The sequence below is a fragment of the Apus apus genome, chromosome 1, assembly GCF_020740795.1.
Source record: "Apus apus isolate bApuApu2 chromosome 1, bApuApu2.pri.cur, whole genome shotgun sequence".
In the NCBI taxonomy this organism is placed as follows: domain Eukaryota; kingdom Metazoa; phylum Chordata; class Aves; order Apodiformes; family Apodidae; genus Apus; species Apus apus.
The window spans coordinates 204,599,292-204,621,378 of NC_067282.1; the positions used below are offsets into that span (position 1 = coordinate 204,599,292).

At 47.5% G+C, this 22,087-nt stretch overlaps 1 protein-coding gene across 1 annotated transcript in view; it reads left to right on the top strand.

Moving 5' to 3' along the window:
• The window catches only part of EXOC4 (exocyst complex component 4), a 409,379-nt gene that overhangs the window by 341,961 nt on the left and 45,331 nt on the right, over positions 1–22,087 (top strand). The window contains exon 14 of the mRNA XM_051612171.1: positions 10,767–10,945. Coding sequence (XP_051468131.1) covers positions 10,767–10,945 — 179 coding nt within the window. The remainder of the gene's footprint in view (positions 1–10,766; positions 10,946–22,087) is intronic.

The following is a 22,087-nucleotide window of genomic DNA, read 5'->3' on the forward strand; positions in this document are numbered from 1 at the left end:
GACAGAAGCAGTTTGTGACCTAATGGAGGGGCCAGCTGGTTGTGTGGGGCAGGAATGGCCAAAACTGGCCTGGTCACCAAAGCTGCCCTCCATTTGTGCTGTGACCTTGTGGTGTTTCTCCTCCATCCCACCCCAGGAGCTGTGTAAGGAGAGTCAGATGAAAAAATACTGGTATTTCCAAAGAGAAATGCCTTTCAGAGGCAACTCATTGTGTCCAAACCAGATTGTTTCTACCATTTCCAGGCAAGTGAAAGCCTGTCAGAAGGCAGATTGCCTTTCCCTGGGCCCTGGAAGTGGCTTAGTCTCTGAATCATGGATGCATCCTGAAGAAAACAGATCCTCCTTGTCATCCTGTTGAGTCAAAAACTTATCTGCACATTCCTATCACTATTCATCACTTCCTTGATTGGCATTTGGCTCTAGAACTGTAGGAGTAAGTGAAGCTGTTGAAAATTGCAAGTCAAATTTGGCCAGATTGTCATTTTGCTAATTCCCTGGGTGCAAGCACAAGAAGATGATGCAGTGCAGAAAGGGGAATGTTGGAGAGTATAAAATGTGTCTAGTCACAGAAATGTTTGCTCAGGCTGCAGTGGGGTTAATCAGCTTTGCCAGTACTTTAAAGATCTTCAGTGACAGTGAAAGAGTGGGGAGGTGGAGCTCTTGAGGTCTTCGTGCAGTGCCTGGGTTTTTTGAGATTCATGGATTCAGTCATAGAATCACTGGCTGGTTTGGGTTGGAAGGGACCAAAAGATCATCTAGATCCAACCCCCCTGGACACCTCCTACCAGCCCAGGCTGCTCCAAGCCCCATCCAACCTGCCCTTCAACACTGCCAGGGATGGGGCAGCCACAGCTTCCCTGGGCAACCTGGGCCAGGCTCTCCCCACCCTCACAGCCCAGAATTTCTCCCTCACATCTCAGCTCCAGCTCCCTCTGCCAGCTGGAAACCCTTCCCCCTGCTCCCATCCCTCCCTGCCCTTGTCCCAAGCCCCTCCCCAGCTTTCCTGGAGCCCCTTCAGGCCCTGGAAGGTGCTCTCAGGTCTCCCTGGAGCCTTCTCTTCTCCAGGCTGAACACCCCAACTCTCCCAGCCTGTCTCCAGAGCAGAGCTGCTCCAGCCCTCTGAGCCACCAGTCCTAGCCTCAATCTTCACCTTCACATTTATCCTTTGTTTCTTAGCACAGAAAGGTGCTGAGGTGCCTTCCTGACTCTTTCTCTGGTTTCTGAACCATCAGCATGCATCACCATATGCATTTTATTCCATTATTGGCATTTTACTCTCTCTGATTTGAAATAGTTTGTATCAGAGGTGTTAGAATGGAAAGCCTGCTAGGTCATCTCCATCCAGCTCCCTGAAAAAACCTCCTGTACTGTGTCCTTTTTTGTTATTATCATTATCCCAGCCATGAAGTCAAAGATCTTTTCTCAGTATCTGTTTGCACTAAGCATGATGTATTAAGCCTCAGCTCCTCAGAGTGCTGTGTGAGTGTTCCTGCAGCATTAATTTAAATGATAATAATTAGCCTGGGCCAGTTTTAGCCATTGATGATAAGTGACGTGGCTTATAAACTTCCTCAAGAATCTGCATGCTTGAATAGATCTCCCCTGAAAGCTTCAAAATAAAATTAATTGCTTGTCCAATTTTTTGTCATCTTCCTTCCATTCCAGCAGGCTGGTTTTTTCAGACTTTCTCTTAATACAAAGGAACAGGATTTCTTTGCTGCTGTTGCTTCTTGCCCTTCCTCTTGGCACTGCTGATGAATTGGGAACCGTTCTGCTGTAGCCATCAGTGTCTGAACACCACAGTGGAGAGGAAGGGAAGTGGGTCCTGAGGATACCTGGGTTATTAGGGTGTGATGGGAGACCTGGGAGAGCTCATTTCTTTCTCACTTTAAACATCCAAGATCCTGAAGCCCTTGATATACCCATACCCACCTGTATTCACAGACCCCCACTCCTCAGCTGGCTGGACTAAGCATCCCTTCCTGGAAATGAAGGTCTAATCTTGATGAGCCATGGGAGCAGGTTCTTTTTGGACATAAAACAAGGCTGGCAGCAGTGCTTGAATTACTCAGCATCATCCTTTTATGAAAGTTGCTAAATTCAATATGTCCTGAAAATCTACCACCAGTTCTTGTGCTGTGGGCAGGCAGAGATAGCAGTGCACAGTTTTCTTTCCCTCCCCAGGTTTCCTGTAACTCATTTGTTTAATTAAAAAGAAGAACCCAAACATGATGTCTTTGCAGGGAAAAAAAAACACAACACCAAAACAAACCCTCACGCATCATCTCTGTGTTGACAGTGATTGATTTTGTTGTCTTAACCTGCCACTATCTCTTTTTGAGAAGGCAGACACTAACAGAATCTCCCCATTAATATTCTGGTGGGGTTGGCCAGACAAAGGGACCTGATTGAGCATATTATAGTAGCTCAGAACTTGGCAAAGGGAGAAAAGAAAGAAAAGTCAGGCCTCTCCTCCTATAATTAGGTTATTAAAGCTCTGAAGGCACTGGGGTGAGTGGGAAATATGCTGCCCTTATCGCTGGGGAAAGGTTACATTTCAGTTCATTACTGAGTTGAGGATGGTGGTGGTGAAGCCCAACCATGGAGCATTGCCAGGTTTGCCTTTGAGGAGGAAAAGCAACGTAGCAAGAGTTTCTGATCTGGTCGTGCTTGAGTTACAGCAGAAGTTCTTGGGGTTTGGTGCAGCTCTGCTGCACAAGGGGTGGCAAAGGGACCCTGTGCATCCAAGGGAAGACACATCTTTGGGGTGCTGCTGGCAATTTCTGGGGAAACGGATTTGCCTGGAAACTCCCTCCCCCCCATGGTGGTCTGAAGTTCACACCACAGCACAGATTATTCTGATTGCAGATCTGAGATACCAAACCTGTGTGGGGAGGGGGATGGTGGCTTCACTCTCACCTTTTGAGCTCCTGAACATCAATCTTGGGATCAGATTCTCAGCCTAAAGCCAATTGAGAAATGAAACCCCCACTTCTCAGCATCTCCATGTGCCACATGAGTTTTCCTGGTTTTGTTTTTTCAATGGGGATCTCCCTGACTGCAGGGTGCTGAGCTCCATGCTGCTTCCTCCTCTGCATCTCTTGTTCAGGTGAGGATGCTCATCCTCACTCCCTCTGCACCAACAGGAGGGGGAATATTCAAGCAACATGGAAAGATACCAGTGCAACAGCAGATCCTTCACCAAATCATCCCAAATGGTGTTGATCAGGACAGTCACACTATCCTTGCTGCTTATGGGGATTGCTTATTTGTGTCACCATTATTTACACCATTGTGGTCTTTGCAAACCCAGAAAGCAGAATTGGGAACGAGCTGGGACAATCTGCATTGGGCCAAGTCCTTCCCTTGGTGCAAGGAAGAGCCTTAATAGCAGAAGCATGGAGTTCAGGTCCTACCTTGGAGTAGGGTGGTCTTCCCTTATTCCACCTCTCTAGGCAGCCAGAAGGCACTGGCCAAGGTTTTCCTCAAAAGACAAACCTCAGGTTGTTCTGTCTGGTGGGTGTTTTTGTGGAGCTTCCTGTTGTTTTGATTCTCTTTTGCTTTCACAGTGTTTCTCCTGCCACATGGTCTTTTCCTGAAGCCTTGATGCTTTATGGAAAGTTTCTCCTTTTCTTTACCTCTTAGCTCTCATTCACAGTCGTAGCTTTTCTGTCTGTCTTGTTTCTTCCTCCCTCAAGAATAAGAAATCTCCCTCTCCAATTTCTCAGGCTCTATTTATTATATTCACAGTCATTTTAAAGGCTGAAAGGGTGATTTTGGAAGATTGGCAGGAGGCTGCAGACCTTATTTCCTTCTCCTGGGACTGTGAATCTGAGTGTTCCATAGGTGGGAGTCGTTTCCATTTCATGACAGCCTGTGCCTTTATATGAAATGGGTTCCTAGATCTCTTTTTATGGATCCCACAGGAAAATGTGGGATTTCATCCTCTTGCTTTCAGGAGTCTCATCTGAGAGGTGTAAAATTGAGTGAGCACCTGGATCTTCACAGGGCACGTCCATATCCAAGTAGTTTCCTCCTGCCTTTGCTTGTCTGGTGAAGGCAAAGAAGTTTTGGATGATTTGGGCTAGATTTGGGGTTTTTTGAGGCTCACATCTATTCTGGACCAGGAAGAATTTCCCAGCTTCAGTTTCATTACTCCTACAAATCGTGTTGTCTATTGAAATGAGTGCAGCTCTTCTCTTCCAAGGTCCTTTTTTTGGGTCATGTGTTTACCCCTAAACCGGGTAGAAGGGATTGAGGGGGGAAGGCAGAGACAAAACATGAAGATGCAGCTTCTCCCCAACGATGCAAAAACAGCTCCTGCCTTTAACGAGATCCTGCGTCTCTAAATCACATCGTTAAAGCTCCTCAACGTACCCCAAGACACTTCCCTGTCTGCTGTGATAAATTATGTAATATAAACTTAACAAGAGTGGAATATTCAAATAAATGTGAGCGAGAAGATGGCGTGTGATGCTACAGCTTAAAATCGTCAGTTCGGGGTGTCAGTTTTCTTGGCAGGGGGGTGACCTCTCCGCAGAGATTTGGAGCCGCCGCCGATCGCGCGCGTCCCCGGTAGAGATGCACAAACTCTTGCCAGGGCTTTGCAGATCCTGATGGACCCCAAATCTGGGTCATTTTTAGGATGGGCTGGATATTCAGTCCTTTAAACCTTTAGGCTGGGGGAGGAGGGGGTGAATTTCTATCCGCTGAGGAGCCGTCGCAGCGGTTTTTCATCGGGACCGCAATGTGCTGCGAAAAGTGTCCTCGTGCTGAATTTTTAATATCCCTTCAGGTGCTGGATCTCTGAAATAAATGGAGCAGCATCTCCTGCAGCAGGATGGCCGGGCTGGGGTTTATTGTTCTCGAGGCAGCAAATCATTTCAGAGGGCTTCCCTTGGCAGAAAAAGCCCACGTGGGTTATTTGTTTTGGTGCTTGCGCCGTGTTTTTTAGCAATTGTTGAACAAATTCTGGTGCCAGATGAAGCAATAAACCACCTTTTCTCTCTTTTCTTTATAAATAAGAACATAATGGGAATGCCTTTGAATTAATCAAGGGGAAACCCATCTGCCTGGGTTGTTTCTATATACAGTTTTTAAGCACAGTCTCCAGGCTGACTCGATGGCTCAAGTGCAGGAATAGGAAAAAAAGAAAAGGGTTGTAGACATTTTCATGTGACATAAATACATAAAAAAATCTACTCCCCCAAAAGAAGCTGCAAAGGTGGAATGAAATGGATGCAAATACTATCATTATTATCATGTGTATCATGTTTTGAGACTGCATCTATCATGTACTGTACATATTCTAAGTGCCCTGAATTAGGCAGCATGTTGAGTCGTTACATGACAAGCTTTTTACCCAGTAATGGTTTTCACTAATAGTTTCATGGATGTTCAATTTAAGGGGGTTTTGGTACCACACTGTGACAAAGCAGTGCTCTTTGGTTTGCATCTTTATCCTGCTCACACTTTTAACAGATATTTTTAGGGTGTTTCCTCTCCAGCCACAGCTCTGCCCACTGCTGTGGTTTAAATTCGTTTTCTTGCAAGCATCTGATGCTCCGTGAGAAGCATCCCTCTGAGGGCTGCAACTGGGAGGGTGTAAAAATGAACAGGAGGTCTTCATCAGGTCCATGTGTTCCTAGGGGCTTCCCAAAGGGTTTGCTTGGTGTTCCCCCTTCCTCCTGCAGCTCCACACACCCTCCCAGTGAGCTGTTTCATTGGCATTATTTGCCGAAGGGATAATTGACTCTTAATGTCTTGGCAGAGAAAAGGGAGAGGAGCAGTAAGCAAAGGTAAAGCTGCTGCCAAGGGTACATCAGAGACCTCCTTCCTCATTCTGCTGTATTGATGTAGACACTTGGCTGCTTTTCAGCCCTGCTCTGGCATGGTCAGAGTGCCTTCAACGTAGCATAGGTCATCTTGATTTATCACACATGCTCTTCCCTGGCCTCCTTTCCCCTGTGAATTTCCCATCCTCTCATGTATGTGCTGAATTATGGGTGAGGGGAGGCCTCTATATTGTCATCAGTCCCTCTGCTTCCAGGCAGCTTAGCTCAATAAGTTGATTAATTTTATTACTAGCTCATCCCTTAAAAATATCGCCAGTGCTCTCGGATGCTGGAGGAGGGGAGGGGAAGCTGGTCTGCCTGCAGAAGACTTCTTAGAAAGAAGAAGAAGAACTGCCCAACAGAAAAGGACCTGGGGGTGCTGGCTGACAGGAGGTTAACATGAGCCAGCAGTGTGCCCAGGTGGCCAAGAAGGTTGGGGTCATCCACAGCCTCCTTAGGCAACCTGTTCCAGTGCCTTCCTACCCTCGTGGTGAAGAATTTCTTCTAATATCTAACATAAATCTCCCCTCTTCCAGTTTTAATCCATTCCCCCTCATCCCATCCCTCCCTGCCCTTGTCCCAAGCCCCTCCCCAGCTTTCCTGGAGCCCCTTCAGGCCCTGGAAGGTGCTCTCAGGTCTCCCTGGAGCCTTCTCTTCTCCAGGCTGAACACCCCAACTCTCTCAGCCTGTCTTCATAGCAGAGCTGCTCCAGCCCTTGGATCATCTTGGTGGCCTCCTCTGGACCCTCCAACAGGTCCATGTCTCTCCTGTGCTGAGAGCTTCTGAGCTGGACACAGTATTCCAGGTGGGGTCTCACAGAGCAGAGCAGAGGGGCAGAATAATCTCCCTGGCCCTGCTGGCCACACTTCTTCTGATGCAGCCCAGGATGCTTATAAATATCTAAAGAGCAGGTATCAGAAAGATGGGACCAGTCCTTTCTCAGCAGTGCCCAGTGACAGGACAGGGGGCAATGGGCACAAGCTGGAGCACAAGAGGTTCAAGCTGAACATCAGGGAGAACTTCTTTCCTGTGAGGGTGACAGAACCCTGGGACAGGCTGCCCAGAGAGGCTGTGGAGTCTCCATCCCTGGAGACTCCAAACCTTTCTGGAAGTGTTCCTGTGTGATCTGCTGTAGGTGACCCTGCTCTAGCAGGAGGATTGGACTAGATGCTCTTCAGAGGTCCCTCCCAATGCCAACCACTCTGTGACTGTGACTTGTTTACACGATTTTCTCACTTTTTTTTTCCAATATATCATCTCTGTGGCTGGAAATGTCCATCTTTGGGTGTGCACCAAAACTTGCAGCATCTTTTCCCGTTCTCAGGAGCTTTCTCAAAAGTCCAAAGCAAACTTTGCGTGGAAGGTAGGATGGGATTTGGATTTTCAAAATCTTGCTCATTGAAAGCAAAGGTACCCACTGAACCATCAAAAACTTGTAAATCAAATGCAGGAGGTTGCAGATCTCTTTGTGTGTCCTGGCTCTGTCTTAGACACACACTGACAGACACAAATGTGACAAGTGTTGGCTGAGCAGCTGGATGGGAATCAAAGGCCTGAAGATGCTGTTTGAATGCAGGTATTCAAAAGAACAGAGTTAAGGTTGGATATGCAAGCAGGCAGCCAGAACACTGGTGAAAATTTCCTTCAGGGAGACCTTTGCCAGCAGCAGGTTTCAATTAAAATCACAGGAATCCACCAGAAGTATCCCAGGTTCCCTTCTCAAGGGGAGTTACCTTGCTGGAGGTTGTCTCTTTTACAGTCTTTGTGCAAAAGAGTGAACTGAGGATTTCTGCAGTAAAGGACATGTATTAAAGAAGGCAATTAAATATATTTGCTGCCCTTTTGAGACAAACTTCTGTTGTTTCACAACGAGGGGCAGAATCACATTGATCCCCACAACATTTTGGAGTCTAGCTTCCCGTCGATGACCTTATTGGTATTCTTCCCAGGAGCAAAAGTAGGAAATAGACCATCCTTTGCATTATATTGATTCTTCCCAGCACTGGATTATTCATGCACAGGCTACCCAGCCCAAGCAGTGCCAAAACCCCTTTCTGTTTCCGTGTGGGAAGGCAGAAGAGTTGTCCCTGTGATAAAACGGAATTGGCAGTTGTGGGTGTGGGCAGCAGTGTGGTGGTGACTCCTCGTTTAACAGCTCTCAGGTGGCAGTTCCTCAAAATAAAGTGCTTTTTCTATGGTGTTCTATATTGGAAAGCCATGGTAACAAAGGGAGGAATTCACCAAATGTTTCGCTTCTCATTTATCTGGGTGATTATCGTAGAATCCTTTAGGTTTGAGAAGACTTTTCAGATCATTTAGGTTGGAAAAGATCTTCAAGATCTTGGAGTGTTTTTAAACTCAAAGAGGGGAGACTGAGACTAGATACAAGGAGGAATTTTTTTATGCTGAAGGTGCTGAAACGCTGGCCTAGGTTGCCCAGGGAGGTGGTAGCAGCCCCATCCCTGGATCCATTCAAGGTCAGGTTGGACGGGGCTCTGAACAACCTGATCTAGTTGAAGATGTCCCTGCTCACTGCAGCGGGGTTGGAACTAGATGACCTTTAAAGGCCCCTTCCAACCCAAACCATTCTGTGATTCTATTAGTCCAACCACAACCTGCTAGACAGGAATGGGTGAGGATATCTGAGGGTTTGTGGGTGAGGAGAGCTAAATGAGGTGTTTTGTCTTTGCTGTAGAAGTCAATATTGTGCTTGAAAGAATGATCATGCTTTCATAGAATCATTTTGGTTGGAAAAGACCTTTCAGATCATCAAGTCCAACCATTAAGCCAGCAATGCCAAGGCCACCACTAAATCATGTCCTTCAGCACCACTTCTACACAGCTTTTGAACACCTTCAGGTGAGTCAACCACCTCCCTGGCCATCCTCTTCCAGTTTTTTATAACCCTTTCAGTGAAGAAGTTTCTTCCAATATCCAAACTAAACCAGCTTCCCTGGCACAACTTGAGGCCACTTCCTCTCATCTTAGCCAGTCTAGTCCTGTGGCTTGTCTACCCAGTTCATAGACTTCCAATGGACTTCCCAGGAAAATGGTGGAGTCACCATCCCTGGAGGTGTTCAAGGACAGGCTGGAGGTGGCATTTGGTGCCCTGGTCTGGCTGATGTGGTGGTGTCAGGTCATAGGTTGAACTTGATGATCTGAAAGGTCTTTTCCAGCCGTGGTGATTCTGGAATTCCACCTTGTATTCACCTTTTGCCCGTTTGCACTTTGGATGAGTCGCTCAGTTGGCCTCACTCCCCAAAGCTTTGCAGCATCTTGTAACTAAGAAATGCCCAGTCAGGGAGGCTTGTTAAGAGCTTTCCTGAAAGTTCAGAAAGGGTTTAATATGTTTCCAATAGCCAGAGCAGATCAAAATGAACCCCATCCTACAGAGAGGAAGAGCAGCTGCATTACCACAGCTGGAGTTGGAGATGTTCCTCTGTCTCAGCCCTCAGACACAGCCAACAGATAAGGACTCCTCCCAAACCATAGGATGCAGGATTCAGCCTCAGGCAGCTCATTTTATTGTCGAGCAGAAGAAAATCCTCAAAGATACTTTTTAAATGAAGGCTATTTTTATTTTTTTGCTTTTAACGAATCCAGTCGAGCAATTTAAAACCATTTCAGGATTGTGTGGTTTGTTTTTTTTTTCTTCCTCAAGTGACAGTGAAGTCCCACAAATCTAGGGAGATGCTGGCAATAAAACTGCTTAGATAGTATATAAAATGCCACTGATGGGATTATTTTGCTGCAGCTCGTTGCAGCTATTATGCTCAGCAGCATGATTCCTCATTGTCAGTTCATAAAAGAGCTAATGACAGGAAGGGGAGATTTGCAAAGTTGAATGAAAGTGGAATGCAAATTTGTGACAAAAAGAGCAACTAATGATGGGAAGAGTGTACTGAGGACCATGGTAAATGTGCTGTCACTTAAAGTCTTTCAGTGAAGTGCACTTGGTTTCAGCCAGGAACTCTTGGAATTAGGTGTAGGAGCAAGGTCTTGATTTATCCCTCTTAATAAAAAGTCATGGTGGAGAAAAGCTCCTTCACCTCCAAAAAGAGAGTATTTGCCACACCAATAGGGACATAACCAAACAAGCTCTTCATGGAGACAAGGTTTGGAAAGGTAAACCTGAATGCAGAAGATGGAGTGGGAGAGTGGAGTGAGCAGTTACACACCTTGAAAGAAGCATTGAGACTTCTGGGGGATAAACATGTTTGTCCTGGTCATCGTTTTTCACCAGGTGCTCTCTCTGTGCCAAGTAAATAATGCATGGACTGATATTCAAAGCCATGTGTTTGTCACTTTGTCACGATAAGGCATCAGGTTCTACTGGAGATTTCTTCTGATACCTGTGTGAAAAAAATGTGAATCGGGGATTGGATGAACTGATTTGCAAGGAGTGATTGAAAGTGCAGCATTATTGTGTGTGCATCATTTGTGCATATCCCAGGGAGGCACCTCCAGGTCTCAGTGCTGGGTGGGGGAGTTGATGAAGCTGAAGTTTGTAACTATGAGAAATTAGGTGAAATTCAGAGATTTTTAAATCACAGAATCATGGAATGGTTTGGGTTGGAAGGGACCTTCAAGATCATCTAGTTCCAACCAGCCCAGGTTGCTCCAAGCCCCATCCAACCTTGCCTTCAACATTGCCAGGGATGGGGCAGCCATACCTTCTCTGAGCAACCTGTTCCATAGTCTCACCACCCTCCCTCTAAATGCAGGGAGAAGTAGAGAAAAAGCATAAAGGTGTCATGAACTGCAGGATATTCACTGTAACAGGACTTCAGAACCTCCACCAGACAACGTTCTGGAGACCCCGCGCTGGAACAGCTCTACATTGCCTGGTTTGACCATCAGCTGGTATAGCTGGTGTCTCCCCTTTGCTGGCCTGGGCTGTGTTTCTGATAGTGGCTTTGTTCTGCATTTCAGGGCTGCTTTTGGCAAAGAGTCAGAAGTTCTCATAGGCAACCTGGGAGATAAACTCATCCCTCAGCAGGAGATCCTGCGGGACGTCAGTGACCTGAAGGCCTTGGCCAACATGCACGAGAGCCTGGAGTGGTTAGCAGGTCGTACCAAGGCAGCCTTGTCCAACCTCTCAGCCACCCAGAGTAAGTACCTCCCGTGGGAGAACGTTTGTCTTAGAAACCAGCATAAATAAGCAGTTTCAGCAGGAGAGGACATCTTTTATTCTTTATTCCAAAGCCAGTGTATGGGACCTCTCAAGAGGGAAGTAAAAAGCAAAGCAGCCCCATGTCCCTCTTCCTAGTGAGTGTTCTGGTGTGACACCTGCTCAGGCTGTGGTGGGTACCACGTGAGGCTGCCAGGATCATCACTTGGATCATAAGCTCTGAAGGACTGGTTGAGCTTTCCAGCAAGCCCCACTAACACTGTGGGGCAGGAGCAGGTACCAGCATCCAGGCAGGTTCCCTTTTCTTCAAAGCATCACTAAGACATCTGATTACTTAAAAATAAGTGTGTGTTACAAATTGAGTAGAGAAACTGAACAGGAACGTGTGTCCCTGGGGCACTGATCCTCAGCCTCAAAGGTGGAAGCCAACCCTTGATGAACTGAGGTCGGGGGAGCCTGGAGGCACCACTTCAGCTCGTGGCTGTCATGGATTGTCCTCACTGCCTTTGTTGGAGGGTTTCACTTTGTCAGAGCTTCAGCTTTCACTCCTTCCCCCAGGAAACACTGATTATTTTTTGTCTGTCTGCAAAGTGCCAGAGATGGGGTCAGTGTTGCTTTTTGTCACTGTCGCTGGCGTTGTCTGCTTGGGGCCACATTCAGAGGAGGGTTGTGCCCCCGAAGAGAGCTTGGCATGAACAGACCACAGCTCTGCTGCTTTCCACTGACACCCTTCCACTGTTACTGGGATGGGTTGGACTAGATGACCTTTAAAGGTCCCTTCCAACCCAAACCATTCTGTGATTAACTCGTGAGGAGTCACCTACAGTTCAGCTGACATGGGGCTAAACTTGACCTGGACCAGAGGTTTGGGTCTCACCTGCCAACTGAGAGATTTCTTATAGCTGTTCTGTGTCCCAGGACAATTGTCAGAGCACTTCACAGGGCTCTAGATCCTTGTAACAAAACCCTGTGTGTTTTGCTGCTGTTGAACATCCCCTGTTGTCCAGGGTTTATGTTAAATGCAGCTGCCTCAGATGTGGAAGGAGGCATCTACACTGGGTTGTAGACGAGGAGCAGAAGAGAAGGGAAGCATTGCATGAAAAATCCACAAAGCTTGGTGGGATCCCAGGACACAAGGGGACATAGTGAGGACATGGGGCATCTCTGCAGTTTGTCACACAAATGTGGAGGAGAGTTCTGGGGTACCCACAGAAGAGCAGGGCCATGGGCAGCCAGATCTGAGCTCTGGTGGGAACGTGGCATTGAAAATCACCTCAGCCTGATTTGCTGGGGAAGTGACAGGGGAAGTTTGCTGGTGCTAAATAAAGTCATGGTGGTGTGTCTCCATTAAAATAATTGCCCCTCAACAGCAGAGCATCTCTGGTGACTGACAATCATAGATTCATAGAGTGGTTTGGGAAAGACCTTTAGGATAATCAAGTCCAACCATCAGCCCAGCCCTGCCAAGGCCACCACTGCCCCATGTCCCTCAGCACCATCTCCAGGGCTTTGAAATCCCTCCAGGGATGGGGACTGACCATCTTCCCTCTGGCTTGCAACTGGTCTAGAGAAGGACGTTGAACCCTTTTCTCAGCTGTCTCTGATCAGTTGGTTCAGATCCAGAAGGATAATTTAGATTATGCAATTGGCTAACAATTAAAGACCCAAAATAATATGGAATATGTATCAATATACAGTATATATTTGTTTTTATCTATGTATTTATACCCCCCATAGTGTATTCCCATAATAAATGCTTTGGGTTCTCAATACCTGAGTGACAAGAAGCATTGTGCTGCTCTCACACGGTGTCATTTAAAAGATTATCCAAAGAAAAAAATTAAAACTATAAATAAACTGGAAAATGCTGTCAAAGTTCAACAGCCAAATAGTTCTTCATGGACCTTTAGTTACTGGGAGAGTTCTTGGGGCTGAGGGGCTGAGCTCTGACAGTCCCCACTGTTAAAAGTAAACCCATCATTTATAATTTCAGTTCTAGTTGAAACTCCAGTTTTTTAGTAAATCAATATTTTGCAAACATAAAAGTGCACAAGCATGACATTCAGGCTTCTGAGAAGACATTACAGGTAGCAGTGAATAAACATGAAAGTCCTAAGTGTACCATTGCACTTGGCAGCCTCCTCCTGACAATAAAAATTCATCCTCTTTTGTAATAACTTTACACCAACACACTGAAATGTCTGTACAAAAATATCCAGAGTATCTGAAACAAGGGGAAGAATGAGCAGGGTTAGACAGTAATAGAGGCTGTTGACCTCATGGTTATAAATGAAACCTGGTGAAGTGTGTCTCAGAAATGGAACACCAGTAGAGCTGCCTGCCATCTGTGGGGCAGAAGTGGTGCCCTGGGGCAGAGGTGGGGGTAGAAGTCAGATGTATTTACAAATCCAGCAAGGTGATGCACAGGGAGGACAGGAAGAATCTTTGACTCACAGATGGTTTGGGTTGGAAGGGACATTAGAGATCCAACCATTAGAGTTCCAACCCCCCTGCATGGGCAGGGACACCTCCCACCATTCCAGGCTGCTCCAAGCCCCATCCAACCTGCCCTTCAACACTGCCAGGGATGGGGCAGCCACAGCTTCCCTGGGCAACCTGGGCCAGGCTCTCCCCACCCTCACAGCCCAGAATTTCTCCCTCACATCTCAGCTCCAGCTCCCTCTGCCAGCTGGAAACCCTTCCCCCTGCTCCCATCCCTCCCTGCCCTTGTCCCAAGCCCCTTCCCAACTTTCTTGGAGCCCCTTCAGGCACTGGAAGGTGCTCTCAGGTCTCCCTGGAGCCTTCTCTTCTCCAGGCTGAACACCCCAACTCTCCCAGCCTGTCTCCAGAGCAGAGCAGCTCCAGCCCTTGCATCATCTCCGGGGCCTCCTCTGGCCTCTCTCCAAGAGCTCCAAGAATAAACACCAGAGGAAAAAGGAGATTATATCTCTTTCCATCCCACCTGGTGAGGGTGAGAAGAGCAATGCTAATGTGCTCAGACCTTGCTGAGAGGAGGAAAAATTAAAACTACCTCTTGTTTCAGAGCTTCATACAATGTTAATGCCAGAATGCTCTGCTGCCAGAGGAGTTGTTCTCTTCTGTTCTGTCATGGATTGATCATTTGAATTTCTGAGCATCTCGTTGCTGGAAGCCACAACATGTTAAAGAGCATCAGGAGGGAGGAAGGGAAACTAAAGGTAAATAAAAGGGGATTTCTGCCACGCCCTGAAGATCACCCAGCTCAGGTTCAGATCACCAGAAGTGCAGTGGCTTTCTCATTGTTAACTTTGACTCGAAGACCCATCTGGTGGAACCCAAACATTCCAGTGCACCACTGGGGTGTGTGGTTCGTTGTACACGAGCCAAGGGCTGTTAAGTGACCCAGCTGTCTGTTTGGGTAGCTGACTTGGGGCAGATGGTAGCTCTTCTGGTCCTTTGAGCAACCCTGTCTTCTGCTTTTTTTGTTTTTCACCTTGTACTAGATCATAGAATCAGAATCATAGAATTGTTTTGGTTGGAGAAGACCTTTAGAGTCATCAGTTGCAATCATTAATCCAGCCCTGCCCAGTTCAACACTAAACCATCACCCTCAGCACCACATCTGCAGCTTTTAAACCCCTCCAGGGATGGGGACTCCCCCCCTGCCCTGGGCAGCCTGGGCCAGGCCCTGACAACCCTTGCCAGGAAGGAATTGTTCCCCAGATCCAACCTCAGCCTCCCCTGGCACAACTTGAGGCCGTTCCCTCTGGTCCTGTCGCTTGTTCCTGGGGAGCAGAGCCCGACCCCCCTGGCTCCAACCTCCTCTCAGGCAGCTGCAGAGCCAGCAGGTCTCCCCTCAGCCTCCTTTGCTGCAGGCTCAACACCCCCAGCTCCCTCAGCTGCTCCTCACAAGTTCTCCAGCCCCTTCTCCTTCAGCTCCAGCCCCTTCCCCAGCTCCGGGGCCCTTCCCTGGACACGCTCCAGCCCCTCCGTGTCCTTCTTGTCCTGAGGGGCCCAGCCCTGACCCCAGGATTCCAGGTGTCCCCTCCCCAGTGCCCAGCACAGTCTGGAGTGTCTGTGAACAAGAGCAGTAATCTCATTAACTGGTAGCAGTGGTGGGGTTTTATCTTCTTTGCTTACCATACGTTGGGCCAATGCTTGATCAGAACACACGTCCTGGTCTTTGACTGCTTCCCTTTTCTGGCCCAACAACTTGAGATTAAATCTTGGTCCCATTCAGGATATCATCAAAGTGCTTGGTGAGTCATTGGGACCAGAATTTTTGGTGCAGTGGCAGAAATACCATAATCTCCAACAAGTCCGTGACATGGTGGGTGGTGGTGGCCCTGGCTTCCTTCCCTGTAGAAATTCAGCAGCTCTTCCAGCGAAGCTCCCTTGGCTGCAAATGGGAATTTATAGGCATAACTCTGAGTGTTCAGAAACCAGAATGTAGAGCTGGGCAGGTGTGGACGTGTGTTTGGAAATCCTAAAAAATGGGGGGCTGCCTCTGGGTGCCTTTCCGGTTAGGCTGTCAAAAGCCCCCTCACTAGAGATAAAAATTCCATAACCATTTGCTGTGGATGTGCCACAATCATCACTCATTTAAAAGCAGTCCTGCTCATAGGGTGTTTTATCATGCTGTGCATTCTCTGCATTCTTCATTATTTAGTGTTTGCTAAGCTGATGGCTCTTCCAGAGCTCTTCCCTTATCTCCTCTCCCTCAGAATTGGATTTTATATTTTCCAAACCAGTCAGATATGACAAAGTCATTTTCTTTTTCTCTTGTCTTTTGAGGGAATACAAACTTCTTTTTTAACAATAACCATTTCAGGATTAAAGTTGCTGGAAGAGGCTGAATTCACCGAGGAAGTCAAGTCAATTTTAAATAGGTCATGTCTGAAAATGGAAGTGGGATTTCCTCTCCCCTTCCTCTCCTGCTTCTCTGTCATGTGCAGTTACAACCTAGACTTCTCCTTTCCCCTCACTGGAGCTTCAGCCTTCTGAAGCCCTCTGAATATTTTACAAAGAAGGAATTCTTCTCCACGATGAAGGAGCAGGGACAATCTTGACTTTTTTTTTTTTAAGATGGCTGCCTGCTGGGTGTAGGTAGGAAGATGAAAGATCAGCCATTAGCTTAGCAACCTGCAGCTCCCCTTTGAAATCCAGCTGGCTGTTGGCATCTGGTGACTCCAGGTCCTTGCAGCCAGCAGTTAATGACTGACGGGCTTAAACCTTGAGTCTGAAATTACTTTCTCACTGAGCTCACATCAAACAGGGTTGTCTTTTTCTTCCAGATGCCTTGTGGAAAGTTTTTTGCATGTGTGTTATGTGTCTGTGGAAGTTTGTAGGTCAGCAGATACCCTTGTATCCACCCAAAGGACACGGAGCTGTTGGAGAGAGGCCAGAGGAGGCCCTGGAGATGATGGGAGGGCTGGAGCAGCTCTGCTCTGGAGACAGGCTGGGAGAGTTGGGGTGTTCAGCCTGGAGAAGAGAAGGCTCCAGGGAGACCTGAGAGCACCTTCCAGTGCCTGAAGGGGCTGCAGGAAAGCTGGGGAGGGGCTTGGGACAAGGGCAGGGAAGAGACAGGACAAGGGGTGATGGTCTTAAACTGGAAGAGGGGAGATTTAGGTCAGACCTCAGGAAGAAATTCTTCCCCATGAGGGTAGGAAGGCACTGGAACAGGTTGCCCAGGGAGGTTGTGACTGCCCCATCCCTGGCAGTGTTGAAGGGCAGGTTGGATGAGGCTTGTGCAGCCTGGGCTGGTGGGAGGTGTCCCTGCCCATGCAGGGGGGTTGGAACTGGATGATCTTGAAGGTCCCTTCCAACCCAAACCATTCTGTGATTCTATGATTCTAACAGTAAAAGCTTGGAAAGCATGAAGGATTTAAAACATGCTGTTTTGTAAAACCAGACCTAAACCACCGATTCCTTTGCCAGTTGTCAAAGCTCTTGACTTTCAACACCAGCTCCTCCCTGTCTCTTAATGTCCCTTGGAAGCTGGCACTGGAGCAAAGATTCCTTAAGAAGCAAAGATTCAAAGTCTTCGACACAAACCTGACCTGAGTTAGATGTCAGGCTGACCCTGCTTCTGCAGTGGCAGAAACTAGAAGGTGAACTCTCAATAACTGAGGAGAAACATGGGCAACACTTTTGGAACTGAGCTCTGCAGCTCCACCCTGCCTGCCTGTGGGAGAAGCAACCCCGTGTTAGAGGAGGTGGATGGGAGATCTCCAAGGACTCGCTGCATTGCTGGGACAACCTTGAGGACATCATGACCACCCTGCTGTCAGCAAAACTGTACCCACAGCAAAGCCAACAGGATGAAGCTGTTTCTGTGCTCCCCGCTCGTCACTCCACAGACGTGGGTGGCAGATGCTCCCCAGCAGAGCTGGGTCTCCTCTCCAGCCATTTGCATGAGAGATGGAGCTAATTACTGTTTGGTGAAGGCAGCTGCCCCCAGGTTTAATGAGAAACGTGGAATCTGCCTTTCCAAAGGTTTGCACAGACCCTTGGGAAAAGGTGGCTTTGCTGGTCTCCCTCCCCGTTCTGCACAAGCTGTATCTGGGGGGGTGGAGATGACCCAGCTGACCACACTGCCAGACCCCTGGCCATGACCTTCCTGCCCCCACCTCTGCCACCAGTCCCACCCTGACAGCTGTAAGCAGGGTTGTTGAAGGGGTGTCAATATGTCAAAGATGGAAATGCCAATATGCAGACTGGGAGATAAATCCCTTTTCCTCTTCCCAAGGAAATCCTTTCCCATTGGATTCTTATCTCTTGTTTCCAGCCATCTGAGCAATTCAAATCATACCTTCCCCTGCACGAGAAGCCAGCATGAAGTTTGTCACTGTCACAGGCATTATCTGGGAATGCAACCACTTTCCTGGAGCACTCCGAATTCCCACTGCCACCTTGCACTGTAAGCCTGTGGTTTCCAAATACGAGGCCTCCATCTCCCATGGGAGGCTGTGAACCAGCCAGATTTGATTGCAGAAATGCTGAGAAGTAAAATCACAATGAGGTTCCCAACAGTGAAGCTGAGGAGTCATTGGCTTCACCTGTTTATGTTGCAGAAAGAGAGTGGCTCTTCCCTGGAACCTGGGTCTGGTCAGGAACACGGTCAGGATGCAGTTTGGTCTGTTCATGTGCTTTTAAGGTGTTCTAAAATGAGGAGATTTATTTAGGGACATCTTGGGAGACCCCACCTAGAGTACTATGTCCAGCTCTGGAGTTCCCAACACACAGAACTCTTGGAGTGAATCTGAGAAGGCCCCGGAGATGATGGGAGAGCTGGAGCAGCTCTGCTCTGGAGCCAGGCTGGGAGAGTTGGGGTGTTCAGCCTGGAGAAGAGAAGGCTTCAGGGAGACCTGAGAGCACCTTCCAGTGCCTGAAGGGGCTCCAGGAAAGCTGGGGAGGGGCTTGGGACAAGGGCAGGGAGGGATGGGATGAGGGGGAATGGATTAAAACTGGAAGAGGGGAGATTTAGGTTGGACATTAGGAGGAAATTCTGGGCTGTGAGGGTGGGGAGACCCTGGCCCAGGTTGCCCAGGGAAGCTGTGGCTGCCCCATCCCTGGCAATGTTGAAGGGCAGGTTGGATGGGGCTTGGAGCAGCCTGGAATGGTGGGAGGTGTCCCTGCCCATGGCAGGGGGTTGGAATTAGATGATCTTGAAAGCCCCTTCCAACCCAAACCATTCCATGAGTCTATGCTCTAATGTGCACTGTCCTGCCATGCTCTGTCTCCTTCAGAACCCCCCACCTGATCAGGTATCTCATTCTCCCCCACTCCTCCCGATGCTTTTTCCTTGAAATAGCCAGATATTCTTTTTTTGCACACCATTGTGATGCAGTCCCAGTACTGATCTGGGGCTGTGGGGTCAGCACTTAGCTTACCCTCGTGATTACACTAATTACTCTTCTTCCATCTTTCTTTCCTCCCACCCACCAGCCCAAAATGCAGGGGATTGTCATGTAAATAAGTGACCTCATTAGCAGAGCTTTCAAATTCATTTTGCCATGAGGATCCCTCATGAGCAATGCCAGCAAATCAAGGTTATTGTGGAAATAACTCCAGCAAGAGCCTGCTGGCCACTCCAGTTGGTTCAGTGCATGAGGATCTGTTTCTCTCTTCTGAAGAAAATGACTCATTGGTGTCAAAGATTCATAGCACCAAGTCCACCTGCTTCTCCTTGTTAGAGGTGACAGCTTGCTCCAGTGTGGAAGGGGCAAAATCATTTCCCAGACTAAGTGACTGGACTCAAAAGTGTGGCCACCCATTGGCATCACCATTGAGTCACTTTGCCACGGTCTGTGGGCTGTGAGATGGTTCTGATCTAACCAGGACACTGGTGGAAAACAGAAGTAGTGTTCCTGCTGATCTTGAGGTCATGTTTGTGCTTGGCTCCTTTCCTGTGAGTAGATTCTGTGTGCTTCCCATTTTTCTGCCTGTGTTTGAGAGACTTCTGTAATTCCCTTGGAAATTCAGTTTCACACATTCCTCTAGCTCATCCTGGACAAGACTCATTCATCCTCAGTTTGCTTCCAGCACAGACCTCCCTGCTGCTCCTCCTCTTGCTTTGCAAACCAATCAATTCAAAGCAAAGAGACCCCAAAACACTTTTGTCTGGGATTGTCAACAATTCAAGTTTAAAAAAAGGATCCACAGGGTATCTACATAACTATTTATTTTCAACACTCTTCCTTCACCTTGTCCCTGCCTCTTGCAAAGAAGGAAAGTTTTGCTCTTGGCCATCAGGACATGAATTGATTTCAAGACCTTTGCTCCTTGCTCAATAGACTGGGAAGTTTAATGTCCTTTTAGAAATAGGTCCCTCTTGGGACATCTTCTACCCAGAGAAATTTTGCAGTGATGCTTTGAGGGAATGCATTGGCAGGGTGCAGCTCAAGATCATGGAGGACTCTGAGGAAAGGAAGGAAAAAGTCAGATTTATGCTTGTGTTTGCAAGGGAGGTTGTGTAGAAACTCAGATGGTTTGGAGCATCACCTCCCTTTCTTGCCCAGTTGACCCATCCCTTAACAAAACATCCTGATCCTTCAGTTTTCAGTTCCAGGCTCAATTGGGCTGCTCTGTAAGTGTCCTGACACCAATCACTGAGTTTTCTTTTCTACTTCTGAGGAAGCCTTACGTGCAGGTTGACAGCTCTTCATAGGCTTGGGTTTGTGGGGTTTTTTACATATTAACCCAAGTGCGTGGCCAAAGCTCATCTGCCTTCTTCTTTCAGCTGCCAAAAACCAATCCTTTCAGTTCATGCAGGACACATCCTAACAGTGGTGTGGAGAATCTTCCTTGAAGTCAGTGCAAAACTGGTGTTCCCCTCTGCCTGGAATCACACAATGTGATTTTTTTTCTGTAATTTTCACCAATGCCCAGAGTTCCTGCCTGACACTCACCGGTGAGTTCAGCAGCATCCTCAGAGTCAGATACCATTGAAATATCATTAATTGGTTTATTTGCACATTATGTTTCTTCAGAGTGCTGTGAAGCATTCTGAGTTAACAGCTAAACTCATCTCCATCAGCTCTAAGGACACAGAGCCTTGTACAGAGCAGCTGGCCTGGAGGTTTTTCTGGTTTCCTTCCACTCATTTTTGCTCGTTCACTCACAAGTGTTGACAATTTTTGGATGGTTTTCTCTGCCTGTGGAAACTAGTGGCAAATGGGTAAAGAAATTTGTCTAGGGGGGAGTTTTTGGCTCTGTGTAGATCAATGGAAGTGTTTCTGTTGCCTTCACTGGAGCTGTGATTTTGCCCTGTCTTTAAGGAAAATTAGGCAACTCACAAGGCTGGTTTGGGCTAACCAGGCACAGGGAAGGCTGAGAAACACCAAACAGGCAAGAAATACTTTCCATAACTCAAAAGAAGATCATGGAATCATAGGATGTCTTGGATTGGAAGGGACCTCTAAAGGTCATCTAGTCCAACACCTCTACAATAACAGGGACATCTCACACTAGATCAGGTTGCTCAGAGCCCCATCAAGCCTGACCTTGAATGTCTCCAGGGATGGGACCCCCACCATCCCTCTAGGCAACCTGTTCCAGTGACCCACCCCCCTCATATTAAAGAACTTTTTCCTGATGTCCAACCTAAATCCACCCTTCTCTAGCTTGAAACCATCACCCCTTGTCCTATTGTTACATGCCCCAGTGAACAGCTCTTCCCCAGCCTTCTTATAGGCCCCTTTCAGGTATTGGAAGGTCACTACAAGGTCCCTCTGGAGTCTTCTCCAGGCTGAACAACTCCAGCTGCCTCAGCCTGTCTTCCTAAGAGAGGCTGCTCCAGCCCCCTGATCATTTTCCTTGCCCTCCTATGATTGATGAGGGGATTTTTACTCATGTTTCTAAATCAAGTCGCTTCTGAGCTAATAGAATTCAGCCCAAGGAATCATATTTCTGAGAGGGGTAGGGAAGGGGAAAGTTAGTGTTATCAATTACTGAAAACAGAAAAATTTAACACAGAGCAGTTTTTGTAGTTGGGGAACCCTGGAAGAGCAAACCCTGGACTATTCAAAGAGATCCTTCAGTATCCAAAGTCTTCAACTCTGGTAGCTCTCCTGCTCTTAGCTGCACCTGCACCATTTTTCTTTCTTCAGTGAAAAAAAAAAAACAAACCTGCTCCTCAGAGTTTTATAAAAGAACCAAGAGGCTTGGGGGTTTTTTTCAAGCCTTTTCCACCCTTGAATATGAAGTTGAAAAGTGTTGAGCAACCGAATCTTCCAGCTCTTTGTTGTACGACGGAGCTAGAACTTCGCACCACGCTGCTTTGCTCTGCCCTTCTAGATCAGAGACACCTTTTTTCCCCCCCCCCGATAATTCCTTTCCCAAGGCTGCATATTTGCAGAAAGTAATGGAAAACAAACCTCTTTTAGAGGAGTTATTGCCTTTTTAAAAGCACTAATTTCCTTGTGAAATTTATGCCTGCCAGCAGAGGCAGACGAGGAGCTCGGCAGGCAGCTCTAACGAGACAATTCATTAACTAGCGAGTGTACACACGCCATAAAAAAGCATTAATTCACAAAATGAAAAACTAATAGAGTGTTTAGCCTGTTCTTTATCACTGGTGGCAGTCTGTGCTCTCCTCATCATTCGTGTTTACTGAGGTGATGGGGACTGCAGCCCAGCCTGC